General features: G+C 43.7%; 1 protein-coding gene across 2 annotated transcripts in view; it reads left to right on the top strand.

Annotated features, from left to right (window-relative positions):
- Positions 1-21,227, top strand: part of TNFSF15 (TNF superfamily member 15) — a 30,127-nt gene extending 8,900 nt beyond the window's left edge. Inside the window, exons 2-5 of one of the 2 annotated variants that reach the window (XM_077467611.1) lie at positions 7,130-7,154; positions 13,982-14,026; positions 17,517-17,561; positions 19,055-21,227. In XM_077467611.1, the coding sequence (XP_077323737.1) occupies positions 7,130-7,154; positions 13,982-14,026; positions 17,517-17,561; positions 19,055-19,467 (528 nt within the window). In that variant the 3' untranslated portion in view covers positions 19,468-21,227. The remainder of the gene's footprint in view (positions 1-7,129; positions 7,155-13,981; positions 14,027-17,516; positions 17,562-19,054) is intronic. The other variant, XM_077467677.1, reaches the window with a different exon arrangement.
- The last annotated feature ends 618 nt before the right edge of the window (positions 21,228-21,845 follow it).

The raw sequence follows: 21,845 nt of genomic DNA, 5'->3' as shown, positions 1-21,845 counted from the left end.
ACCATTGACCAGTAAGCCAGGGATGTTGGTGGAGCGCAGGGCTGGACTGGACATTGCTGGATGACAAAAAGGGGCATGGCTATGCGTTTTAGAGCCCCGCAGGCTCCTTACTCAAGCTTATCAGGGACAGTCTGGCTGAGGAGGAAAGGGCTCCATTCCAGGAAACAACCTCACTGCCACTGGCTGGGTAGAAAAAAACAGGAAGCAAGCTCCCGGCCAGGAAGACAAGGATATTGGTGGAGCAGAGCTGGACCAGACGTTGCTGGAGGACAAAAAGGGCATTGCTACACGTTTCAGAGCCACCCATGCTCTTTTCTCAAGCCTATCAGGATTAGTCAGGCTGAGGAGGAAAGAGTTCCATTACAAGAAAAGGCCTCATGGTCAATGGCCAGGTGGAGCAAACCAGGAAGCAAGCTCAGGCCTGGACCAGAAGCATTGTTAGATGCTGCTGGAGGGCAAACGACACGTGGCTACGGGTTTCAGTTCCACCCACCCTCTTTTCTCAAGTCTGGGTCGGCTCTTGGGAGGAGTCATGCAAATAACACGCCTTGATGAGTGGGTATCAGCCTGGAGGAGTGGACGTATTTAGGCAAGCTGTATTTGAATGCAAACCGCCCACATGGGATGCTGGGCCTCCATGATGAAAAGCACTGAAACCCAGTGAATGGAAGGGGCGGGTCAGGAGAAGTCAGGCTGGATGATGCTTGCCGTTCTCCGGCCAGGAAATGAGGTGGACCCTGCCTTCAGCTTCTATTGCACACTGTGATAAGCTCAATTTTGGACATAGATACACTTTAAATGAACATACCTTCAAAATATACAGGTCAGGGAATACTAGAACCTTTTTCCTAGATGTATGCTTTCACTTAAAGTGAAGAGCACCTGCGTAAACTTTGCTTACAGTCTACAATCGGTATGATAGGGGTGACGTGACTGCAGTCATTGGACGTAAAAGATTTATGGAGCTGTTAACTTATTTAATTGCACCTTTCTGATGATAAAAGAAAGGAATCAACAATTAAAGGCAACCCATGATGGAAGAACATTGTCACCTGATGCTGCTGTATACATAAAAAAAGATAAGGATGTTTTTTTTTTTTTTTTTTTTTTTTTTTATAGCTCACAGGAAGTGACAAGGACACTGCATTTTTGGCAGGATCAACATGTATTGTTCTTTACTTGGTGAAAAGGAGTCTTAAAAAGAAAACTAACACTGCAGCCATGTTTAGGGACTGGTAAGCTGTGATATATAAATATATATTTTTAGGTTTCTATTTGCTTTAAAAGAGATCTTGTACCTTGCCCCATGGTAAGACCTTCCATCCCTCGACTCCTGGCTGGGGCTTCTCTGAACCCTGGGTGAGACCTCCTGTCCCCCATCTCCTGGCTCAGGCTCCTTTTAACCCCTGGTTGAGACCTTCTGTCCTTCGATTCCTGGCTTGGGCTCCTCTGACCCCTGGTTGAGACCTTCTGTCCTCTGACTCTTGACTGGGACTCTTCTGACGCTTGGGTGATACCTTCTGTCTCCCAACTCCTGGCTGGGGCTCCTCTGACCCCTGGTTGAGACCTTCTGTCCCCCAACTCTTAGCTTGGGCTCCTTTCACTCCTGCTTGAGACCTTTTGTCCCCTGACTCCTGGTTGGGATTCCTCTGACCCCTGGTTAAGACTTTATTGCCCAAACTTCTCGCTGGGGCTCCCCTGACACCTGGGTGAGACCTTCTCTACCCTGAATCCTGACTGGGATTCCTCTGACCCCAGATTGAGACCTTCTGTCTCTCAACTCCTGACTGGGGCTCCTCTGGCGCTTGGAGGAGACCTTCTGTCCTGCAACTCCAGGCTGGTGCATCTCCGACCTCTGGGTGAGACCTTCTGTCTCCAAACTGGAAGCTCTGAGCAGGCTTGAGTATATAATGATCCTGCACACCTGTGTACTTACACAAACTGCAGGCATGCAGTAAAATACGGAGGCGGGCTTGAAGGTTCCAACCTGCCTAAGACACCTTGGAATCTTCAAGCTCCAAGCCCCAATCTGGGACTATAGAATCCGGATATGACCCAAAACGCAGCATTCTCCACTCAGAAAAATTATAGTCTGGAACTTCACATTAAGCCTTAATACAAATCCTGTGTCAATTTCTCCTACACTTCCACAGTGGCAGAGCGTCACACTGTCATAGCATAGATTTATGGTTCTTAGAACTTCTACTAAAGCTAAACACTATGAATTTAACTCTGTACACCTGATGCAGTCATGCCGAGACTGTAAAAAATATCAGGCTCTAGAGTTTTGTAGCCAGAGATTGAAGGAATTTATTAGGGTTACAGAGTGTGTGCAGGAGTACTAATAATTTTATCATATAAAATATCCTGATTATTAATACTGCTTCTATAACTCATGTTACTTTTTTTTCCTGACTAATAGACAGATCTGTCAACACTTGCTTGCTTTGAAGGTAGGAGGGCTGGTGTTGAAGTTCCATGTGCATTGATAGGTCCCATCTGGCAGCAGTTCCTCCAGCCAGCAGGTTGTATCATTTTCAAGGCATTGAGCCACAATAGTGGAGATGTTCAATAATATAGTTTCTGCTCATGGTTCCTTGTGGCTTGGTGGTCAGGGTGTGGTAAAACCACACCTCAGCCCCCCCCCCTTTTTTGTTTTTCTGCTCTTCGGTCTCCCATGTAAAAGGAACCTAAAGCTGCCCATACATTGAGCACTTTTCAGCTAGTTCCTCATGAATTGGTTAAAATTTGCTCAGTAGGTGGCCTTGCCAGCCCCACGCCTTTTCAAAAGTTGGACTTTGTTGGATGAGCCCATTGAGAGATCTTGGATCAAACAGAAGCAGCTCTTGGCATACAATAGCCTAGTAAGGAATTCTTACGTCTGCACTGTTCAGCGTAGTTGAAGAAATCTGTTAGATTTCTTTCATTCAACCACCAAGCCCCTGTGACATAAGTTTAAGTCTCTGAGATCTGCTATGTCAAAAAAATAATAATAATAGGGGAACTATTGAGCAATAACTGAGGCTTTTGTGGGAAAGTGAAGGTTGAAAAGTTGAGTAAGCATGCTTTCCATGTTCCATACACGTGGCTGTCTGGCTAACATATGCCGATGGGCCCCACCTACACATAGGGTCGTGGCAATGCTTTCAGCATTCTTTGCCCACACCCTGAACATTGTCTCATGCATGGATGCAGGTCATGGACCTCTTTCAACATCCTCCCAGTCCCTCACTTCAGTAACTCCTCTCCCAGAGCACAAGGCTTGGAGACTTCTTGTTGTCCAGGTTAGGGCTCGGGGAGTTCCACAGAGCACCTGGGGCCTGTGACATACTGGGAGCCCAGGTCACCAGGTGCTTGTCCCTCCACTGTGGTTGGCTCTGCCAGGCCAGGCTTGACGCCTGACTCACTGGGGAAAGCAGTCCAGTACTCTCCCTCCACACTCTTCACCACAATCACCTGGGGACAGGGCTAGTGGAGCGGTCTTAACCTCCAGCCTCCGGGGAACCACCACCTCAATCGCTTGCACCACCAGGTGCTCTGCTCCTGCTGACCACTCTAGACACACAAAGTGGCACATAATTATGAAGTGGAAGGAAAATGATAATTGTTTTACAAAATGTTTTCACAAATAAATATGTGAAAAGTGTGTGTGTGTGTGTGTGTGTGTGTGTGTGGGGGGGGGGGGGGGGCGCATTTGTATGGCGCCACCCTGAGTCAATACTTTGTAGAACCGCCTTTCACTGCAATTACAGATGCAAGTCTTTTTGAGGATGTCTCTACCAGCTTTGCACATCTAGAGAGGGACATTTTTGCCCATTCTGCCCATTCTTCTTTGCAAAATATCTCAAGCTTTGTCAGATTGGAGGGAGAGCGTCTGTGATCAGCAATTTTCAAGTCTTGTCACAGATTCTCAATTGGATTTACGTCTGGACTGTGACTGGGCCATTCTAACACATGAATATGCTTTGATCTAAACCATTCCATTGTAGCTCTGGCTGTATGTTTCGGGTCGATATCCTGCTGGAAGGTGAACCTCCTCCCCAGTCTCAAGTCTTCTGAAGACTCTAACAGGTTTTCTTCTAAGATTGTCCATTCTTCTTTGCAAAATAACTCAAGCTCTGTCAGATTGGATGGAGAGGTTTTCTTCTAGAATTGCCCTGTATTTGGCTCCATCCATCTTCCTATCAACTCTGACCAGCTTCCCTGTCCCTACTGAAGAAAAGCATTCCCACAACATGATGCTGCCACCACCATGTTTCACAGTGTGGATGGTATGTTCAGGGCGATGTGCAGTGTTAGTTTTCCACCACACATAGCGTTTTGCTTTTAGGCCAAAAAGTTAAATTTTGGTCTTATCTGACCAAAGCACCTTCTACCACATGTTTGCTGTGTCCCCCCACATGGCTTCTCGCAAACTGAAAACGGGACTTCTTATGGCTTTATTTCAACAATATCTTTCTTCTTGCCACTCTCCCATAAATGTCAGATTTGTTGAGAGCATGACTAATAGTTGTCCTGTGGACAGATTCTCCCACCTGAGCTGTGGATCTCTGCAGCTCCTCCAGAGTTACCATGGACCTCTTGGCTGCTTCTCTGATGAATGCTCTCCTTGCTGGTCAGTTTAGGTGGACGGCCACTTCTTGGTAGTTTTGCAGTTGTGCCATACTCTTTCCATTTTTGGATGATGGATTGAACAGTGCTCCGTGAGATGTTCAAAGCTTGTTTTTTTTTTTTTTTATAACTTGACCCTGCTTTAATCTTCTCCACAACTTTAACCCTGACCTGTCTGAGGTGTTCCTTGGATTTTATGATGCTGTTTGTTCACTAAGGCTCTCGAAAAAAACGCTTCTTTGGCTGTAACATGACAAATTGTGGAAAATTTCAAGGAGTGTGAATACTTTTTCAAGGCACTGTATAGTTACTGTGATGACTTGTGTAAGTCACACCCAGGGCCCCAATTTTTCTTCTAGACTTCATCAGGAACACAGGACACATCATGACAACCACTCATGTAGTTTGCTTAATAACCACAAATTTGCCTATTCTGTATGTTAAAATAAATTCCAAATTCTGCTCACATTTGAATCTATCTTGCATTTACTTTTTATTATTATATTTGTTTTAGGTGGTTTTATTTTTTTTTTATCTGTGGCTACAGATTACAGTAATCAGCATTGGCAGTATAATATAGTCATAATGATGTGGTTTGGTACACAGAAGTCTATCTTATGCACAAGGCCGTACGTGGTTACGGAAAAACAATGTCCATGTCAGAAGTTGTTGTAGACTAAAGAACATGATTTTATGAGCTTACATAATACCATGAGAACGTGCAAAGTAAAATAAATGAATCAGTAACATACAGTAACCAATCAGGAATCATGTTTTATTGCCTAACGGCACAGGCCGATGACCTTGCACTAAGTAATTTTCAAAGTTGCTATTTTGCAACCAGAGCTAGAAATATCAGCTTGGTTTTTCTTTTAAACTCTAGTAATCAAATTATTTCATTTGGTTCATGGTCACGTCAATTGTTCAGGATATTTATGACCATAAAATAGTTGAAGGCATCTACAAGTGTCTGAAAGAAGAACTGCCTGTGTTGTCCATAACAGGCATTAGCTCCCCTAGTCAATCAAATGGCTTCTGAGGGCTTAGGGAAGCTCGGTGATGAGCATGATGAGTTCATCTCTCTGTCACTCTGCTCTCTCCTCATATCACCATGGAAGCAGGGCCCCAATTTTGCTGCCAGCCTCCCCCCAAGATGCAAGACTCCTGAATGGGGACAAGGCATACTTAGGTCCAACAGACCCCACTCCTCATAATCAGCCGGAGCCAACCAATGAGAATTAGGTGAGGGGCTCTCCTGAAGAGAGACACCCCAAGGCAGTGGAAGAAGGAACCTGAAGCCCCATACACACTATCAGTTTTTCTGCTGAGTTTTTCCTTCAGGTTTACCAAAACCATGTAGTGCAAGGGCCTGCCTGATTGCATACAAATTGAAACTCCTAAGGTTTGACCTCATATTATATGGTTCTGGTAAATCTGAAGGAAAAACTCAGCAGAAAAACTGATGTGTGTATGGGCCACACATCCTATCAACATGTAAACAGGGCCCCCATTTTGCTGCCAGCCCCCCCCCCCCCCCCAGGATGCAAGACCCCTGACCCTAGTCAAGTCACATTTAGGTCCAACAGACCCCATTCCTCATAATCAGCCAAAGCCGACTAATGAGAATTAGGTGAGGGGCTCTCCCAAAGAGAGACACCCCAAAGCAGTGGATGAAGGAACCTAAGGGCCACGCATTCTATCAACATGTAAGCAAGGCCCCCATTTTGCTGTCAGCCCTGCCAGGATGCAAGACTCCTGACCATAGTCAAGGCACATTTAGGTCCAACAGACCCCACGCCTCATATTCAGCCGAAGCCGATCAACAAGAATTAGGTGAGGGGCTCTCCTGAAGAGACACCCCAAGACATTGGAAGAAGGAACCTAAAGGCCACATATCCTATCAACATGTAAGCAGGCCCCCCATTTTTCTGCCAGCCCCCCCAGGATGCTGTGTTGCCTATAACAGCCCTTGGCTTCCTTTTTGAAGAAATGCATTAGAGTCAATCAAATGACTTCTGAGGGATAGAGAGGCTTGGTGATGAGCATGATGAGCTCATCTCTCTATGACTCTGCTCTCTCCTCCTATCGGCATGTAAGCAGGGCCCCAGTTTGCTTTCAGCAAGGACCATGCTGCCCAAGGGCCCTTATAAGTCCTCCCGCACAGGAATGAGGAAGGGTACACATGACTAATGTTGAGGGCCTCCACCATCTTTGGTCACTTACATTCTCCAGGCCCACCTCCACATGTTCAGCCTTTTCAACACTTTTAATGTAGAAGAAATATAATGTCCATTTTTTTTCCTGGCCAAAGCACCCTTCACCTCCAACTCTTTAGTCTGATCCCCTAAGCCTATCATATATTCTCTGGTGTTTTTTAAGGATTACAGTGCTGCATTAATGTTTTGTCCACTTATATCTGCCCAGAGTTCAGCTTTAGGAATTGCCAGATTGTAATTGTTCTATGTATTAATATTATTGTATAAAATACGTTTCTTATGTGTTTTCCTTTTTTTTCCAGACTGAAAGGTCTCCTCAGATGTGCGGTATGTTACATTTAAGCTTTCTTTAAAGTGATATTAAACCCTAAATCTTTTTAAGCGCTTTGATTGGCTGATTTAATTCATTGCTGAGTATGCCGGTTCTTTATTGTTCAATCTTTGCCCGTGTCCCAGTGTAAGCCAGTGCCATGACCTCTGCCCCAGGTTTCCTGTGCCAGGGTGATTCCTTTCTCTTGCAGCATCCTATGGAGCCGGCCTTGTATGCAGAGACTAGACTTGTGGCTCCCTACACTGCGCACATCAATAGAAATGCACAGCCCCAAAAGATTAGAGTGGCAAGGTGTTTCCCTGCTCCACCCTCCTTCTTCCCCTTCCATTGTCCAAACTAGCTGCTGGCTGGAAATAAAATTTTCAGAAAATTCAGGCAAGGAGCTCTGAGGGAGACCAGAAATTCAGGCTGTTCAGCACTGAGAGAGGCCAGAAGTTCAGTGAAGCAGCACTGAGGAAGACCAGAAATTCAGGGAAGCAGCACTAAGAGACCAGAAATTGAGGGTAGCAGCCCTGAGGAAGACCAGGAAGTTCAAGGAAGCAGCACTGAGGAAGACAGGAAGTTCAGGGAAGCAACACTGAGGGAGACAGGAAGTTCAGGGAAGCAGCACTGAGGGAGACTGGAAGATCAGGGAAGCAGCACTAAGGGAGACAGGAAGATCAGGGAAGCAGCACTGAGGGAGACCGGAAGTTCAGGGAAGCAGCACTAAGGGAAACGGGAAGATCAGGGAAGCAGCACTGAGGGAGACCGGAAGTTCAGGGAAGCAGCACTGAGGGAGACCAGAAGTTCAGGGAAGCAGCACTGAGGGAGACCGGAAGTTCAGGGAAGCAGCACTGAGGGAGACCGGAAGTTCAGGGAAGCAGCACTGAGGGAGACCGGAAGTTCAGGGAAGCAGCACTGAGGGAGACCGGAAGTTCAGGGAAGCAGCACTGAGAGAGACCGGAAGTTCGGGGAAGCAGCACTGAGGGAGACCGGAAGTTTGGGGAAGCAGCACTGAGGGAGACCGGAAGTTCAGGGAAGCAGCACTGAGGGGGACCGAAAGTTCGGGGAAGCAGCACTGAGGGAGACCGGAAGTTCAGGGAAGCAGCACTGAGGGAGACCGGAAGTTCGCGGAAGCAGCACTGAGGGAGACCGAAAGTTTGGGGAAGCAGCACTGAGGGAGACCGGAAGTTCGGGGAAGCAGCACTGAGGGAGACCGGAAGTTCGGGGAAGCAGCAATGAGGGAGACCGGAAGTTCAGGGAAGCAGCACTAAGGTGTTTAAAGATGAATCTCTGTTCATCCAAAAAATTCTTCAGTTCTGATAGCTGGGAATGTTCCCCAGCCTGTGCACAGATCGCTCAGCCATCTGAACCAAGGAATGTCATCCTGGTGCTTTATGGACCACATGCAGCCCCCCTCCCGTTTCCTCTGATGCCTCCACAAGTACAGCTTTCCTATAGGAATGAATGGGAATGAGGCACAACACGGAGCCGCCATTCTTCAGAGGAAAGGCATGACGGTATGTAGGGATGAGCTCACTGCTCGGTCTGAACATAGGTTTGGACCCAACACCACCTCTTTAGATCCCGGGCGTTTAGGGCTTTCGGACGAACATTATAGCTTGTGGCCATCAGTGGTTGCTGAGGAAGCAGCGGATACCCTCACCGCATCCTTACCTGGCATCTGACATCGCTGACATCTGACATCGCCCAGCCCATTCACTTACATAGCTGGGAATCCTCGGCTATGTAAGAAAATAGATGGAGAATGGAATGGGTGACATCATTGCCCTTAATATGGCCATGGCAAAATTTGGACAATGTCACCGCAATCGCCGCCCCTTCATTTATATAGGTCGGGGTCTCCAAACGTTTTAAAACAAAGGGCCAGTTTACTGTCCTTCAAACTTTAGGGGGGCCGGCCTGTGGCCAGTGGGAGTAGAAAATGCCCTGGTGTCAGTGGGAGTCAAAAGCATCCCCTCGTTGGTATTAGGGGGAAGAATAGTGCTCCATCATTGGTGTCAGTGGGAGGAATAGTGCCCCATCATTGGTATCAGTGGGAGGAATATTGCCCCATCATTGGTGTCAGTGGGATGTATAGTGCCCCATCATTGGTGTCAGTGGGATGTATAGTGCCCCATCATTGGTGTCAGTGGGATGTATAGTGCCCCATCATTGGTGTCAGTGGGAGGAATAGTGCCCTGTCATTGGTCTCAGTGGAAGTCCCCCCCCCCCCAGCAAGGCATCCCTTCCCCCTCATGTTGACGGCATGTGGCCTGGTTGAGGGGGGATGGGGAGCACACATTGGCACCCCCTTTCCTGGTCAACCAGGTTGCATGCTCAGATTAAAGGTCTGGTATGAATTTATAGGTGGACCTAAAACCAGTCCCAATCCCTGCCTAGGCCCTTCAGATAGGAGAAACAACAAGAAGGTCATGTGACCAAGACTTAAAGGGGAGCATGAACAGTATTTGCAAATCATTTTTTATAGTCTGCTTAAGAACTTGACTTGGGGGCCGATTCCCAACCTAAATTTGAAAAAAATCGCTTCACGTCTTAAAAAGAAGCCCACTATGAATGTTTGTTGGTATTGTCCTGTTGTCACGTTCAGGGGTCAAACTCAGAGACCAGTAGTTATAGCAGTAGAGAGGCTCCCAGGATAGGGTACAAGCAGGTCACCCTGGAGGATGACGTGGGCTTACCCGAGGTGTGGGGTCTAAGCGCTAATCAAAGCTCCTGATGGTGGAGATGGGTTTTGCTGTGTGGTAGTACCAGGTCATGGTCCTCAAGATCACCCCATCAGGAGATGAGCATGCCGGGTTCCAGTAGCAGATATAGCAAGTAGGGATCAAGCAGAAACTGATTCAGTAAACAAGCCAAAGTTTGGTAACGAGTGGTTGAAGGTTGGGATCAAGCAGAAGTGTAGTCAAGAAACAAGCCAAAGGTCAGTAACAAGTGGTAGCAAAGATACAAATGGCAGCAGGAGTGACAAGACCGAGATATTAGCTGGAGAAAGCACAATAATCTGGCAAACAGGAAATGCAAAGGAATGGCTTAAAGTGGAGGGCCACCCTGAAAAAAAAAAAAATATTACAAATTACAAAAAAAAAAATGAAAATTTTTTTTTTTTACTTACCAGAAGTGCCTGTTGCTAGGCACATAATCCTAATCTTCCTGTTCCTCCTCCGCAGAGATCTTCTGTCTTCTCTCCTCCGTGCGGCGTCTTCTGGGTAATGGGTCGCGCTGTATTCTGGGAACTGTGTGTTCCAGAACACAGCGCGTCCCATTCACAAAGCGCTGCGTGACTCGCGCATGCGCAGTGGAAACGGGCAGTGAAGCCGTAAGGCTCCACTGCCTGTTTCCCTTACAAGGAATGGCGACGCCGGGACCCGAGAGCCGAGGGAGGGGTCGGCCTCGGGCGGCCGACATCGCGGGCGCCCTGGACAGGTAAGTGGGCTGATTAAGTCAGCAGCTGCAGTGTTTGCAGCTGCTGACTTTTTTTTTTTTTTTTTTTTTTAAACGGCCCTCCGCTTTAAATAGGAAGTTCATGGGAGGAGCAAGGGGTTCAAGGTTCAAGAGAAACAAGACTCAAGGCAAGGTTGTCTAGGGCAGTGATGGCGAACCTTGGCACCCCAGATGTTTTGGAACTACATTTCCCATGATGCTCATGCACTCTGCAGTGTAGTTGAGCATCATGGGAAATGTAGTTCAAAAACATCTTGGGTGCCAAGGTTCGCCATCACTGGTCTAGGGAATCAGATTGGGAGCTGTCCAGCATCTCTCAAGTACATTGAAATCTGCTAGTACAGCTAACGCTCCCCAACCCCCAGAATAAAAGAAACATAATGGGGCGCTAACTAAGTGTATACACTTATTAAACATTTTAATTGTCAGAAACCATGAAATCAGGCCAAGACAGAAGTAGAGTCAAATCACACTTGTTTAATAATAAAAGTAAAAAGAACAAACATAGTCAAAACATAGCCAAAGTTCAGTAACCAGGACGGACAGTCAGCCAAGCCAGAAGTCAGAGATCAATGTAGTGGAACAGCAAGCAGGATCTGGAGCCAGAAGGGATTGTCAGCAAAGCAAGTCTTTAAACAGGAATGCAGGAGATAGTCTCTGTGATGTTGACCAAGGCAAAGGCAGAGCTCCTCTGGACTGGACGGTTAAGCAGGCAGGACTGATGAGCAGGATCATCAACATGTGAGTAACTGTATAAAAATAGGACCTGGCAATTAGCCGACAGCTGAGCGGTCAGCTCAGAAAAGGAAGGGCTGAGCCCAGCCCTGACATTAATTTAAGGTAAAAAACGGCTAATTACAAACTCACATGTAAAAGGGTACCAAGGCCAATCAACTCGGGTAGAGCTCATCAGCTGCAGCGGGCGGTGCGGAAGCCGATTTCCCACTTCCTGAATCGGCTGAACGCGGCTTCCTGGCTCCTTCCATACTGCCGGCTGCTGCTAACAAGCTCTCCCAGGGTTGATTGGCCTTGGTACCCCTTCCATCGTTATTTGTAAGCTTATTTTTCCCTTGAATTAAAATGTCTAACTACACTTAGTTGGCGCCCCCTTGTATTCCTTTTTTTTTTTTTGCTGAACAAAAGATTTGTTCTGGTCTCTGGAGGAGAGTGCATGCCCTGGTGACACCCATGGATTTCTGTGGACTCATTTTATCGTAATTCACAGTTTTAATCGCTGACACTTTTCAATAATGCACCTGTTACTCCCCACCGGTCCAACCCCGATGATGTAACATTCCTAGGAGGCCCCTAGCTTTATATAATTTTATTTTTTTCTATGTCTTTTCTTTTTTTTTTCTCTCTTTTTTTTTAACCTAGAGGAAGGAGCTGGTTAAATACACAATAGACCTAATATTTGTGCCATACAATTTGCTCATATAGCCCTTCGCCCAGATCGACAATGCTGCTGTCCAAGAGCATCTCCATCACTCCTCCACCCAGAGTGTAGGCACTCGAACACAAGAACTGTGCTACTGGCTGGACCGCCTGGATGAAATAAAAGTAAAAAATAAAAGCCTAAAAAAAGAAAACAAATGCAGTCATCACATTTAAGGATCGGTAAACTGCATTATACTCTATTATTTTTTATTGTTTTTTGGGTTTAATACCATAATACCTCCAAGACCACATTGCTGGAATGTTCCTCCAAGATTGTTCCTCAATGTAGAAAATGAAGGAATTGGAAGAGATAAAGGATTAAAAAAAAAAAAATGAAGCCAACGACCTGAGCTCATTGAAGATTTGTATCTGGGTTGGACCTTTTTTTTTTTTTTTTATGCCAAAGGATTTTCCACAATGAACCAACGATTTCAAAATGTACGTCATAATAAGGGACTTTTTCTTTTTTTTTACTATAATTGGCAGAGTGACTAATGAATGTGTTTTATTGTTTTTTTTTTTATAATGGTTAAAAATATCTCTGGATGTTATTTATTTTGTTATCATTTCACTTGGATACAAATTAATTACAACTATGATTATTGTAGCAATTAAAGCGTCCCGGCAATTAAAGCGGCGCAATTCCTCTCACCGATACCATGATTGTGGCAGAATTTTTTCTACTTTTATCAATGACAAGGCACTTCCTGCTGACACCAACCATAAGGCATTATTTACTCCCACTGGATGCCAGGACATTTAGTATTCCCCCTGGCCGAGGTCCGGCTCCCCCTTAAGCCTGAAGGACAGTAAACTGGCCCTTTGTTTAGAAAGTTTGGAGACCCCTGGAATAAGGTAACTGCCATTTTTGGCAAAAAAAAGTGGTAGTAACATGGTACCTATCAGTGGTTTTTGGACAAGAAGTCCCTTGTATGTTTGTATATATTGCTCCATGCGTTCTTTTTAAAGCTTCCTACTCTGAATTCATATCACATGTTCATCCAGGAAGGTTGTCACCCAATATATCATATACCAGCTTCTAAGTCATGTTTTGTCCTGGTCTGTTCTTTTACACGAAGGGTTGTATCATTTACTGCAGAGTTTCTCAACTAGGTTTCCTTCAGAGGTTGCTATGGGTTTCATGGAACCCAAGAGTTCCTCCAGAGGTTGCTAGAAGTACTGTGGAATTCAAGGGTTCCTCCAGAGGTTTCTAGGAGTTTCATGGAATCCAAGGGTTCCTCTAGAGGCTGCTAGGGGTTCTCTGCAACCCTGGGGTTCCTACAGAGGTAACTACTGGTCCTGTGGAACCCTAGGCTTTCTCCAAAGGTTGCTAGGGGTTCCATGGAACCCTAGGGTTCCTCCAGATGTTGCTAGGGGTTACTCCAGAGGTTGCTATGGGTTGCATGGAACCCTAGGGTTCATTCAGGGGTTGCTAGGGGTTCATGGAATCCTAGGGTTCCTCCAGATATTGATAGGCTTTCCTCCAGAGGTTGCTATGGGTTAAATGGAACCCTAGGGATCCTCCAAAGTTTACTTTGGGTTCCATGAAACTCTAGGGTTCCTCCAGATATTGATACGCTTTCCTTCAAAGATTGCTAAGGGTTTCATGGAACCCATGGGTTCCTCCAGAGGCTGCTAGGGGTTCCTAAGAAATGGGCAAATTCTGCCTCTCATATAAGTTCCCACTGACACTATTGATCCTTTTAGCCATCTGTAAGGGGGTAATTCTTTCCAATGACCACAAGTGTCAGGAGCATTCTTCACACTGACCATCATACAAACTTATTCTGAGTTGTAGATATAGTATTAATTAACAGTGGTTCCTTGAGGATAGAAAGTTTTTTTCAAGGGCTCCTCTGTTTTTTAAAAGGTTGAGAAAAGCTGATTTCGTGTTTTATTGGTATACCTTTGGTAATTATATATATATATATTTTTTTTAAAGGACTCCAAAATTTTAAGGACATGAAACCAAAGGCTCATTTAACAGGTACTTTATGATGTGACCATTTTTAATGTTCAATTGGTTACGGCAACATGACGATCTCTTGAAGTGTTTTAATAGTAACGTTTTATTTAACATTCTACACACCTGTTTTGTTTTTTTAGTGTTGGAGATGACATCATTAGTTTGCAACAGCTAGCAAATTCCTCAAATTAGCTCCTGAACAACATGGAATATCAGTGTTTAACCACTTTTATAAGGTGTAAACATACACAGTCACATGTCGGTTGATATGTTTGTAGAGTAATTTACCGTACTTAAGGTTTTGACCCATATGGTATAGTATTATACAGAATCAAGGCAATCCATATTTTTATATGCTTATTTATTATATTAGTAGTACTTAAGTTTTTATATATCTAATGAAAACTTTATTCAAAGAGTTTTTGGTTAATAGACCCAACAGTTGACCAAGTGCCCAAGCCAATGATGCCAGGATCTAACTAAAAAGTTAGATCCATGAATCGTTTTATTGCTCTCTTACTGCTGCCATCCTAAGATAATGGCTATCATTGTCTTACATTACTCTCTATAAGCAGGGCCGCTGTTGGAAATCATGGGGCCCCGTACAGCCTACCTGACGGGGCTCCACTTGACCTCCCCCTTGACCACACCCATGTCAGTTATTGAGGTATCTCTTAGCTACAAATTTCACCCTGGTAATTGATAGGAAAGTTCTAAAATAAGGCATCTCTACTCTGGGCTAGTGTAGCCAGCAAACCATCTACTTGGCTGGCCTTCTTGAGCTAACACGGGGTGATCGGCTGAAGGTTAATGTGTCTTCAGTTGATCACATAGATATCTCTCTTGAACATAAAACTTATTTTGGTGCCTTTTGGGTTATGGATTTCACTGGTCGTTGATGTGAAACTATCCTGCAGATGTGATCAGTTTATCTTCAAGCTTTATATAGACTCTGATGTTAATTTATAAGTCATCTTGCTTACAATGTAACTTCATTATTTATTGCTTCTTCTGTCCTTGACAATGAATGCTAATTCATTATAGGTGAGAAAAAAACAACTTTATACTTTCAAATGCTTTATACCTTCAAAGCACAGATACCATATATTTGTCAAGCATACACATTTATGTTGTTTGCTGTTCCCTATATCGGTAATTCGCAAACCTCAGTCCTTAATGTAATGTAAAAAAATCAAGCCGTAGACATTGATTTAGCCTTTTGACCCCCCCAGGCCAATTCTGACATTCCGATCCTACGTGTAAAAATTGGCTAGAAAATTATTTAGAACCCCTCAAACATTATAAACATTTTTTTTTAAAGAGAGGCCCTAGAGAATTAAATGGCGGGTGTTGCAATTTTTTTATTGCACGCGGTATTTGTTCAGCAGTTTTTCAAACACACTTTTTTTGTGGAAAAATTATACTTTAATGAATTTTAGTGTACAAAAACACAATATAATACCAAATTGTTTGTTAGCAGATATTACACTGAGTAATTGAATACCTAGCATGTCATGCTTTAGAATTGTGCACGCTTGTGGAATGGTGGCAATTCAAATTCCCCATATATTTTAAAAGCCTTCACAGGTTACCAGTTTAGAGTTACACAGGAGTGCGGGTGCTAGAATTATTGCTCTCACTGTAACGTTCGCGGCAACACCTCACACGTGTGGTGCGACCACAGTTTACATAGGCGTGTGTGACCTACATATGCGTTGGCTTTGCCCATGAGCATGGAGGGACAGGGCACTTAAAGACATTTTTTATTATTATTATTTATGTATGTTTTTAATGGTCTCTATTTTATTTTTTATTTTTTTATCACTTGTAAAGTTATCATATAGGAACAACATCCCTTTTAAGCAGTGACAGACGGATTTATGGAGTGATCTGGGGTCTATTAGACCCCAGCTCTCTCTTCTATTCTTAAAAGCATCTGATCAAACTGAGATCTGTTTGGTCAGATGCTTTGAAAGTAATGGCCTGCTTAAATCTGAATGAAACATCAGCAAAATACTTGTTGCTTCTGGTTTCTTAGACCATAGAGATGATCAGGGATGTTCCAGGCCTTGGTCAAGCTCCAGCTTCAGTCTCTGGCTCCCCGGTGGAGCGGGAAGGCGATGGAAGGTGGTCCTCTTCCACGGCATGTAAAAACAAGTCAGTGGCTAATAAGCAGCTTGGATTGCTTTTACTTTATTCAGCATCGACGGCTGAAAAAAAAAAAAAAAAAAAAGATACCAGAATCATGACTGCATCTGCAGCCATGGCCACGGTATAACTAGTCAACCTAATGACGTTCGAGTACATCATTGGACAGTAAAGCTACAGCCATAGGCCCAGTATAACCACTCGTACGTCATTAGGAGCCAACCAAGTATAAAGCATCTTTGTAAGGTGAAGGAAATCCAGAGAACATTGTATGTTTGTATATATTGCTCCATGCGTTCTTTTTAAAGCTTCCTACTCTGAATTCATATCACATGTTCATCCAGGAAGGTTGTCACCCAATATATCATATACCAGGTTCTAAGTCATGTTTTGTCCTGGTCTGTTCTTTTACATGAAGGGTTGTATCATTTACTGCAGAGTTTCTCAACTAGGTGTCCTTCAGAGGTTGCTATGGGTTTCATGGAACCCAAGAGTTCCTCCAGAGGTTGCTAGAAGTACTGTGGAATTCAAGGGTTCCTCCAGAGGTTTCTAGGAGTTTCATGGAATCCAAGGGTTCCTCTAGAGGCTGCTAGGGGTTCTCTGCAACCCTGGGGTTCCTACAGAGGTAACTACTGGTCCTGTGGAACCCTAGGCTTTCTCCAAAGGTTGCTAGGGGTTCCATGGAACCCTAGGGTTCCTCCAGATGTTGCTAGGGATTACTCCAGAGGTTGCTGTGGGTTGCATGGAACCCTAGGGTTCCTCTAGCGGTTGCTAGGGTTCCTCCAGATGTTGCTAGGGGTTACTCCAGAGGTTGCTATGGGTTGCATGGAACCCTAGGGTTCATTCAGGGGTTGCTAGGGGTTCATGGAATCCTAGGGTTCCTCCAGATATTGATAGGCTTTCCTCCAGAGGTTGCTATGGGTTAAATGGAACCCTAGGGATCCTCCAAAGTTTACTTTGGGTTCCATGAAACTCTAGGGTTCCTCCAGATATTGATACTCTTTCCTTCAAAGATTGCTAAGGGTTTCATGGAACCCATGGGTTCCTCCAGAGGCTGCTAGGGGTTCCTAAGCAATGGGCAAATTCTGCCTCTCATATAAGTTCCCACTGACACTATTGATCCTTTTAGCCATCTGTAAGGGGGTAATTCTTTCCAATGACCACAAGTGTCAGGAGCATTCTTCACACTGACCATCATACAAACTTATTCTGAGTTGTAGATATAGTATTAATTAACAGTGGTTCCTTGAGGATAGAAAGTTTTTTTCAAGGGCTCCTCTGTGTTGAAAAGGTTGAGAAAAGCTGATTTTGTGTTTTATTGGTATACCTTTGGTAATTATATATATATATATTTTTTTTAAAGGACTCCAAAATTTGAAGGACATGAAACCAAAGGCTCATTTAACAGGTACTTTATGATGTGACCATTTTGAATGTTCAATTGGTTACGGCAACATGACGATCTCTTGAAGTGTTTTAATAGTAACGTTTTATTTAACATTCTACACACCTGTTTTGTTTTTTTAGTGTTGGAGATGACATCATTAGTTTGCAACAGCTAGCAAATTCCTCAAATTAGCTCCTGAACAACATGGAATATCAGTGTTTAACCACGTTTATAAGGTGTAAACATACACAGTCACATGTCGGTTGATATGTTTGTAGAGTAATTTACTTAAGGTTTTGACCCATATGGTATAGTATTATACAGAATCAAGGCAATCCATATTTTTATATGCTTATTTATTATATTAGTAGTACTTAAGTTTTTATATATCTAATGAAAACTTTATTCAAAGAGTTTTTGGTTAATAGACCCAACAGTTGACCAAGTGCCCAAGCCAATGATGCCAGGATCTAACTAAAAAGTTAGATCCATGAATCGTTTTATTGCTCTCTTACTGCTGCCATCCTAAGATAATGGCTATCATTGTCTTACATTACTCTCTATAAGCAGGGCCACTGTTGGAAATCATGGGGCCCTGTACAGCCTACCTGACGGGGCTCCACTTGACCTCCCCCTTGACCACACCCATGTCAGTTATTGAGGTATCTCTTAGCTTCAAATTTCACCCTGGTAATTGACAGGAAAGTTCTAAAATAAGGCATCTCTACTCTGGGCTAGTGCAATGAAATTTGTCTATATAGGTGAAAGTGCATTTTGGCGCGCCTTCTCAGTTCTCCAGCTACACCACACCCTGGTACTGCTATCCCACCCCCCATCCTCCAGCTACCCCACGCTTGTACTGCTGCACCCCCCCATCCTCCATCCACCCCACCCTGGTACTGCAAGCCAACTCTCTCCAGCTGATGGACAATATAACTGTAGCACTCTCTACCTTAGGTAGGTTTTAGAGTTAGATTTTTGGCCAGTGCAGGTAAATATAGGCAGACTTAACTGAAAGTTAGGCCTGTTTGTTTTGATCTGTGGGGTTGGGAGTGGTTTAGAGTAGGCTGGTGACTTACAGACAGTGTCACTTCTTGGTTATCTCCTTTGTCATCCTGAACACCGGATCTCGTATTCTTGACTGGTCCAATGAAGCTCTTCTTGCTAGTCTCCGACCAGCCGTGTCAATGGTCTTCTTTCCAGCAAGTAAAAGGCAAGACCACTGGTTCTGCATTGTAATTAATGACATTGGAATGCCCTGCCTACATTCTAGAGCAGGAATAATGAGGACCAGAGAGCCGGCTAGCTCAGGACCACGGAAGATAGGCTTTACTTTCTGTATCATCCCCTCAACCAAACAAGAGTTCTATTCTTAATACGCTTTTTAGTGCCAGGAGTTAAGCTTTAACTAATTTCTTGAAACAACACTGAATTTGGCTCACTTTGGACTTTTTCTGTACATTGTAAATTAAGTATAATGTTTGATCTCTTAGAACATGTGTTTTCTTCCTCAGGGAAAAGCCAATTAAATGCAGAGCCAAAGGATACTTTTCTACAGTGGGAATCTAATTCCGGATTGGCCTTCGTAAAGGATGGCATGAAGTATGAAAACAAGTCAATCCACATTCCAAAACGTGGATATTATTTTGTCTATGCTCAAGTCTCCTTGAAGATTCCTCAAAGCTTTGAACACCATTTCGTATCGGAGATCATAAAGGTGAATGACAACTACGGTGATCCGGAGGTTCTTTTCAGTGGAAAAATACCCAAAAATAGCCAGCAAACCATCTACTTGGCTGGCCTTCTTGAGCTAACACGGGGTGATCGGCTGAAGGTTAATGTGTCTTCAGTTGATCACATAGATATCTCTCTTGAACATAAAACGTATTTTGGTGCCTTTTGGGTTATGGATTTCACTGGTCGTTGATGTGAAACTATCCTGCAGATGTGATCAGTTTATCTTCAAGCTTTATATAGACTCTGATGTTAATTTATAAGTCATCTTGCTTACAATGTAAATTCATTATTTATTGCTTCTTCTGTTCTTGACAATGAATGCTAATTCATTATAGGTGAGAAAAAAACAACTTTATACTTTCAAATGCTTTATACCTTCAAAGCACAGATACCATATATTTGTCAAGCATACACATTTATGTTGTTTGCTGTTCCCTATATCGGTAATTCGCAACCTCAGTCCTTAATGTAATGTAAAAAAATCAAGCCGTAGACATTGATTTAGCCTTTTGACCCCCCAGGCCAATTCTGACATTCCGATCCTACGTGTAAAAATTGTCTAGAAAATTACTTAGAACCCCTCAAACATTATAAACATTTTTTTTTAAAGAGAGGCCCTAGAGAATTAAATGGCGGGTGTTGCAATTTTTTTATTGCACGCGGTATTTGTTCAGCAGTTTTTCAAACACACTTTTTTTGTGGAAAAATTATACTTTAATGAATTTTAGTGTACAAAAACACAATATAATACCCAATTGTTTGTTAGAAGATATTACGCTGAGTAATTGAATACCTAGCATGTCATGCTTTAGAATTGTGCACGCTTGTGGAATGGTGGCAATTCAAATTCCCCATATATTTTAAAAGCCTTCACAGGTTACCAGTTTAGAGTTACACAGGAGTGCGGGTGCTAGAATTATTGCTCTCACTGTAACGTTCGCGGCAACACCTCACACGTGTGGTGCGACCACAGTTTACATAGGCGTGTGTGACCTACATATGCGTTGGCTTTGCCCATGAGCATGGAGGGACAGGGCACTTAAAGACATTTTTTATTATTATTATTTATGTATGTTTTTAACGGTCTCTATTTTATTTTTTATTTTTTTATCACTTGTAAAGTTATCATACAGGAACAACATCCCTTTTAAGCAGTGACAGATGGATTTATGGAGTGATCTGGGGTCTATTAGACCCCAGCTCTCTCTTCTATTCTTAAAAGCATCTGATCAAACTGAGATCTGTTTGGTCAGATGCTTTCAAAGTAATGGCCTGCTTAAATCTGAATGAAACATCAGCAAAATACTTGTTGCTTCTGGTTTCTTAGACCATAGAGATGATCAGGGATGTTCCAGGCCTTGGTCAAGCTCCAGCTTCAGTCCCTGGCTCCCCGGTGGAGCGGGAAGGCGATGGAAGGTGGTCCTCTTCCACGGCATGTAAAAACAAGTCAGTGGCTAATAAGCAGCTTGGATTGCTTTTACTTTATTCAGCATCGAGGGCTAAAAAAAAAAAAAAAAAAGATACCAGGATCATGACTGCATCTGCAGCCATGGCCACGGTATAACTAGTCAACCTAATGACGTTCGAGTACATCATTGGACAGTAAAGCTACAGCCATAGGCCCAGTATAACCACTCGTACGTCATTAGGAGCCAACCAAGTATAAAGCATCTTTGTAAGGTGAAGGAAATCCAGAGAACATAACCTGTTGTTGCTACTTGAGGACTGAGGTTGAGAATCGCAGATCTACATCATTAACCTTATCTCAAGGAAATAATTGCCCATTCCAGTTGATCGATTCTCACCCCATGGTTTGGTTGGGTTGGCATTTTCTGGTCAGGTCAGGAATAGGCCATGCCTGCCAAACTAGGAGGCAATTATTTGTGGCTGCTGTAAAGTAATCTGGGGGTTTCTTGTAGAGGACTAATAAAGGCAGAGCTGGTCCTGTCATGATGCACTCTAATTGTCTTATTTCAGATTATACATTCCTAGTAGTTTTGATGAATGAGACTGTTCCTCAACTGCCTCCTTCTCTAGTGGACAGAGCAACAAAGGTTATAATGATCCTATATCTCTGCCCTCACGCCAATGGAATGGAATCAATAGGGACACACACGTGGGTATCAGTAGTGCTGACTCAGATAATATGACGGAGTGGACCTTTCTTAACAAACATACGAAGATAACTGTGCTGGAAGAAATGTTTTTGAAAGGGATACTTCTTTATGGATATTCTGTAACTGGATATGTACACCCAACTGAAGAGACGCTACTAAATATATGCATCTATTGGGGTGCCACCTTGGTGAAATGTAATCTTATTTAATCCCCCCAGGAAAAGCCTTCTATTCTATTTTTTATTGTTCCATAATTCAGGGGTGTAGATAAGGAGGGAGAAAGGGGGTCCAACCTCATCACCCAGAGCATCCATGGCACTCCAGCTCTCTCTGACAGTCGTAGCATGCTGCCTAATTAATTTCCTGTAGTTGCTGAGGCTGAGCATCCCAGGAAAAGCCTTCTATTCTATTTTTTATTGTTCCATACTTCAAGGGTGTAGATAAGGAGGGG

Source organism: Lithobates pipiens, unplaced genomic scaffold (assembly GCF_037356315.1).
Source record: "Lithobates pipiens isolate NorthernLeopardFrog02 unplaced genomic scaffold, aLitPip1_a1.2 Scaffold_1, whole genome shotgun sequence".
Taxonomy (NCBI): domain Eukaryota; kingdom Metazoa; phylum Chordata; class Amphibia; order Anura; family Ranidae; genus Lithobates; species Lithobates pipiens.
This window is presented reverse-complemented; position numbering and strand designations above follow the sequence as displayed.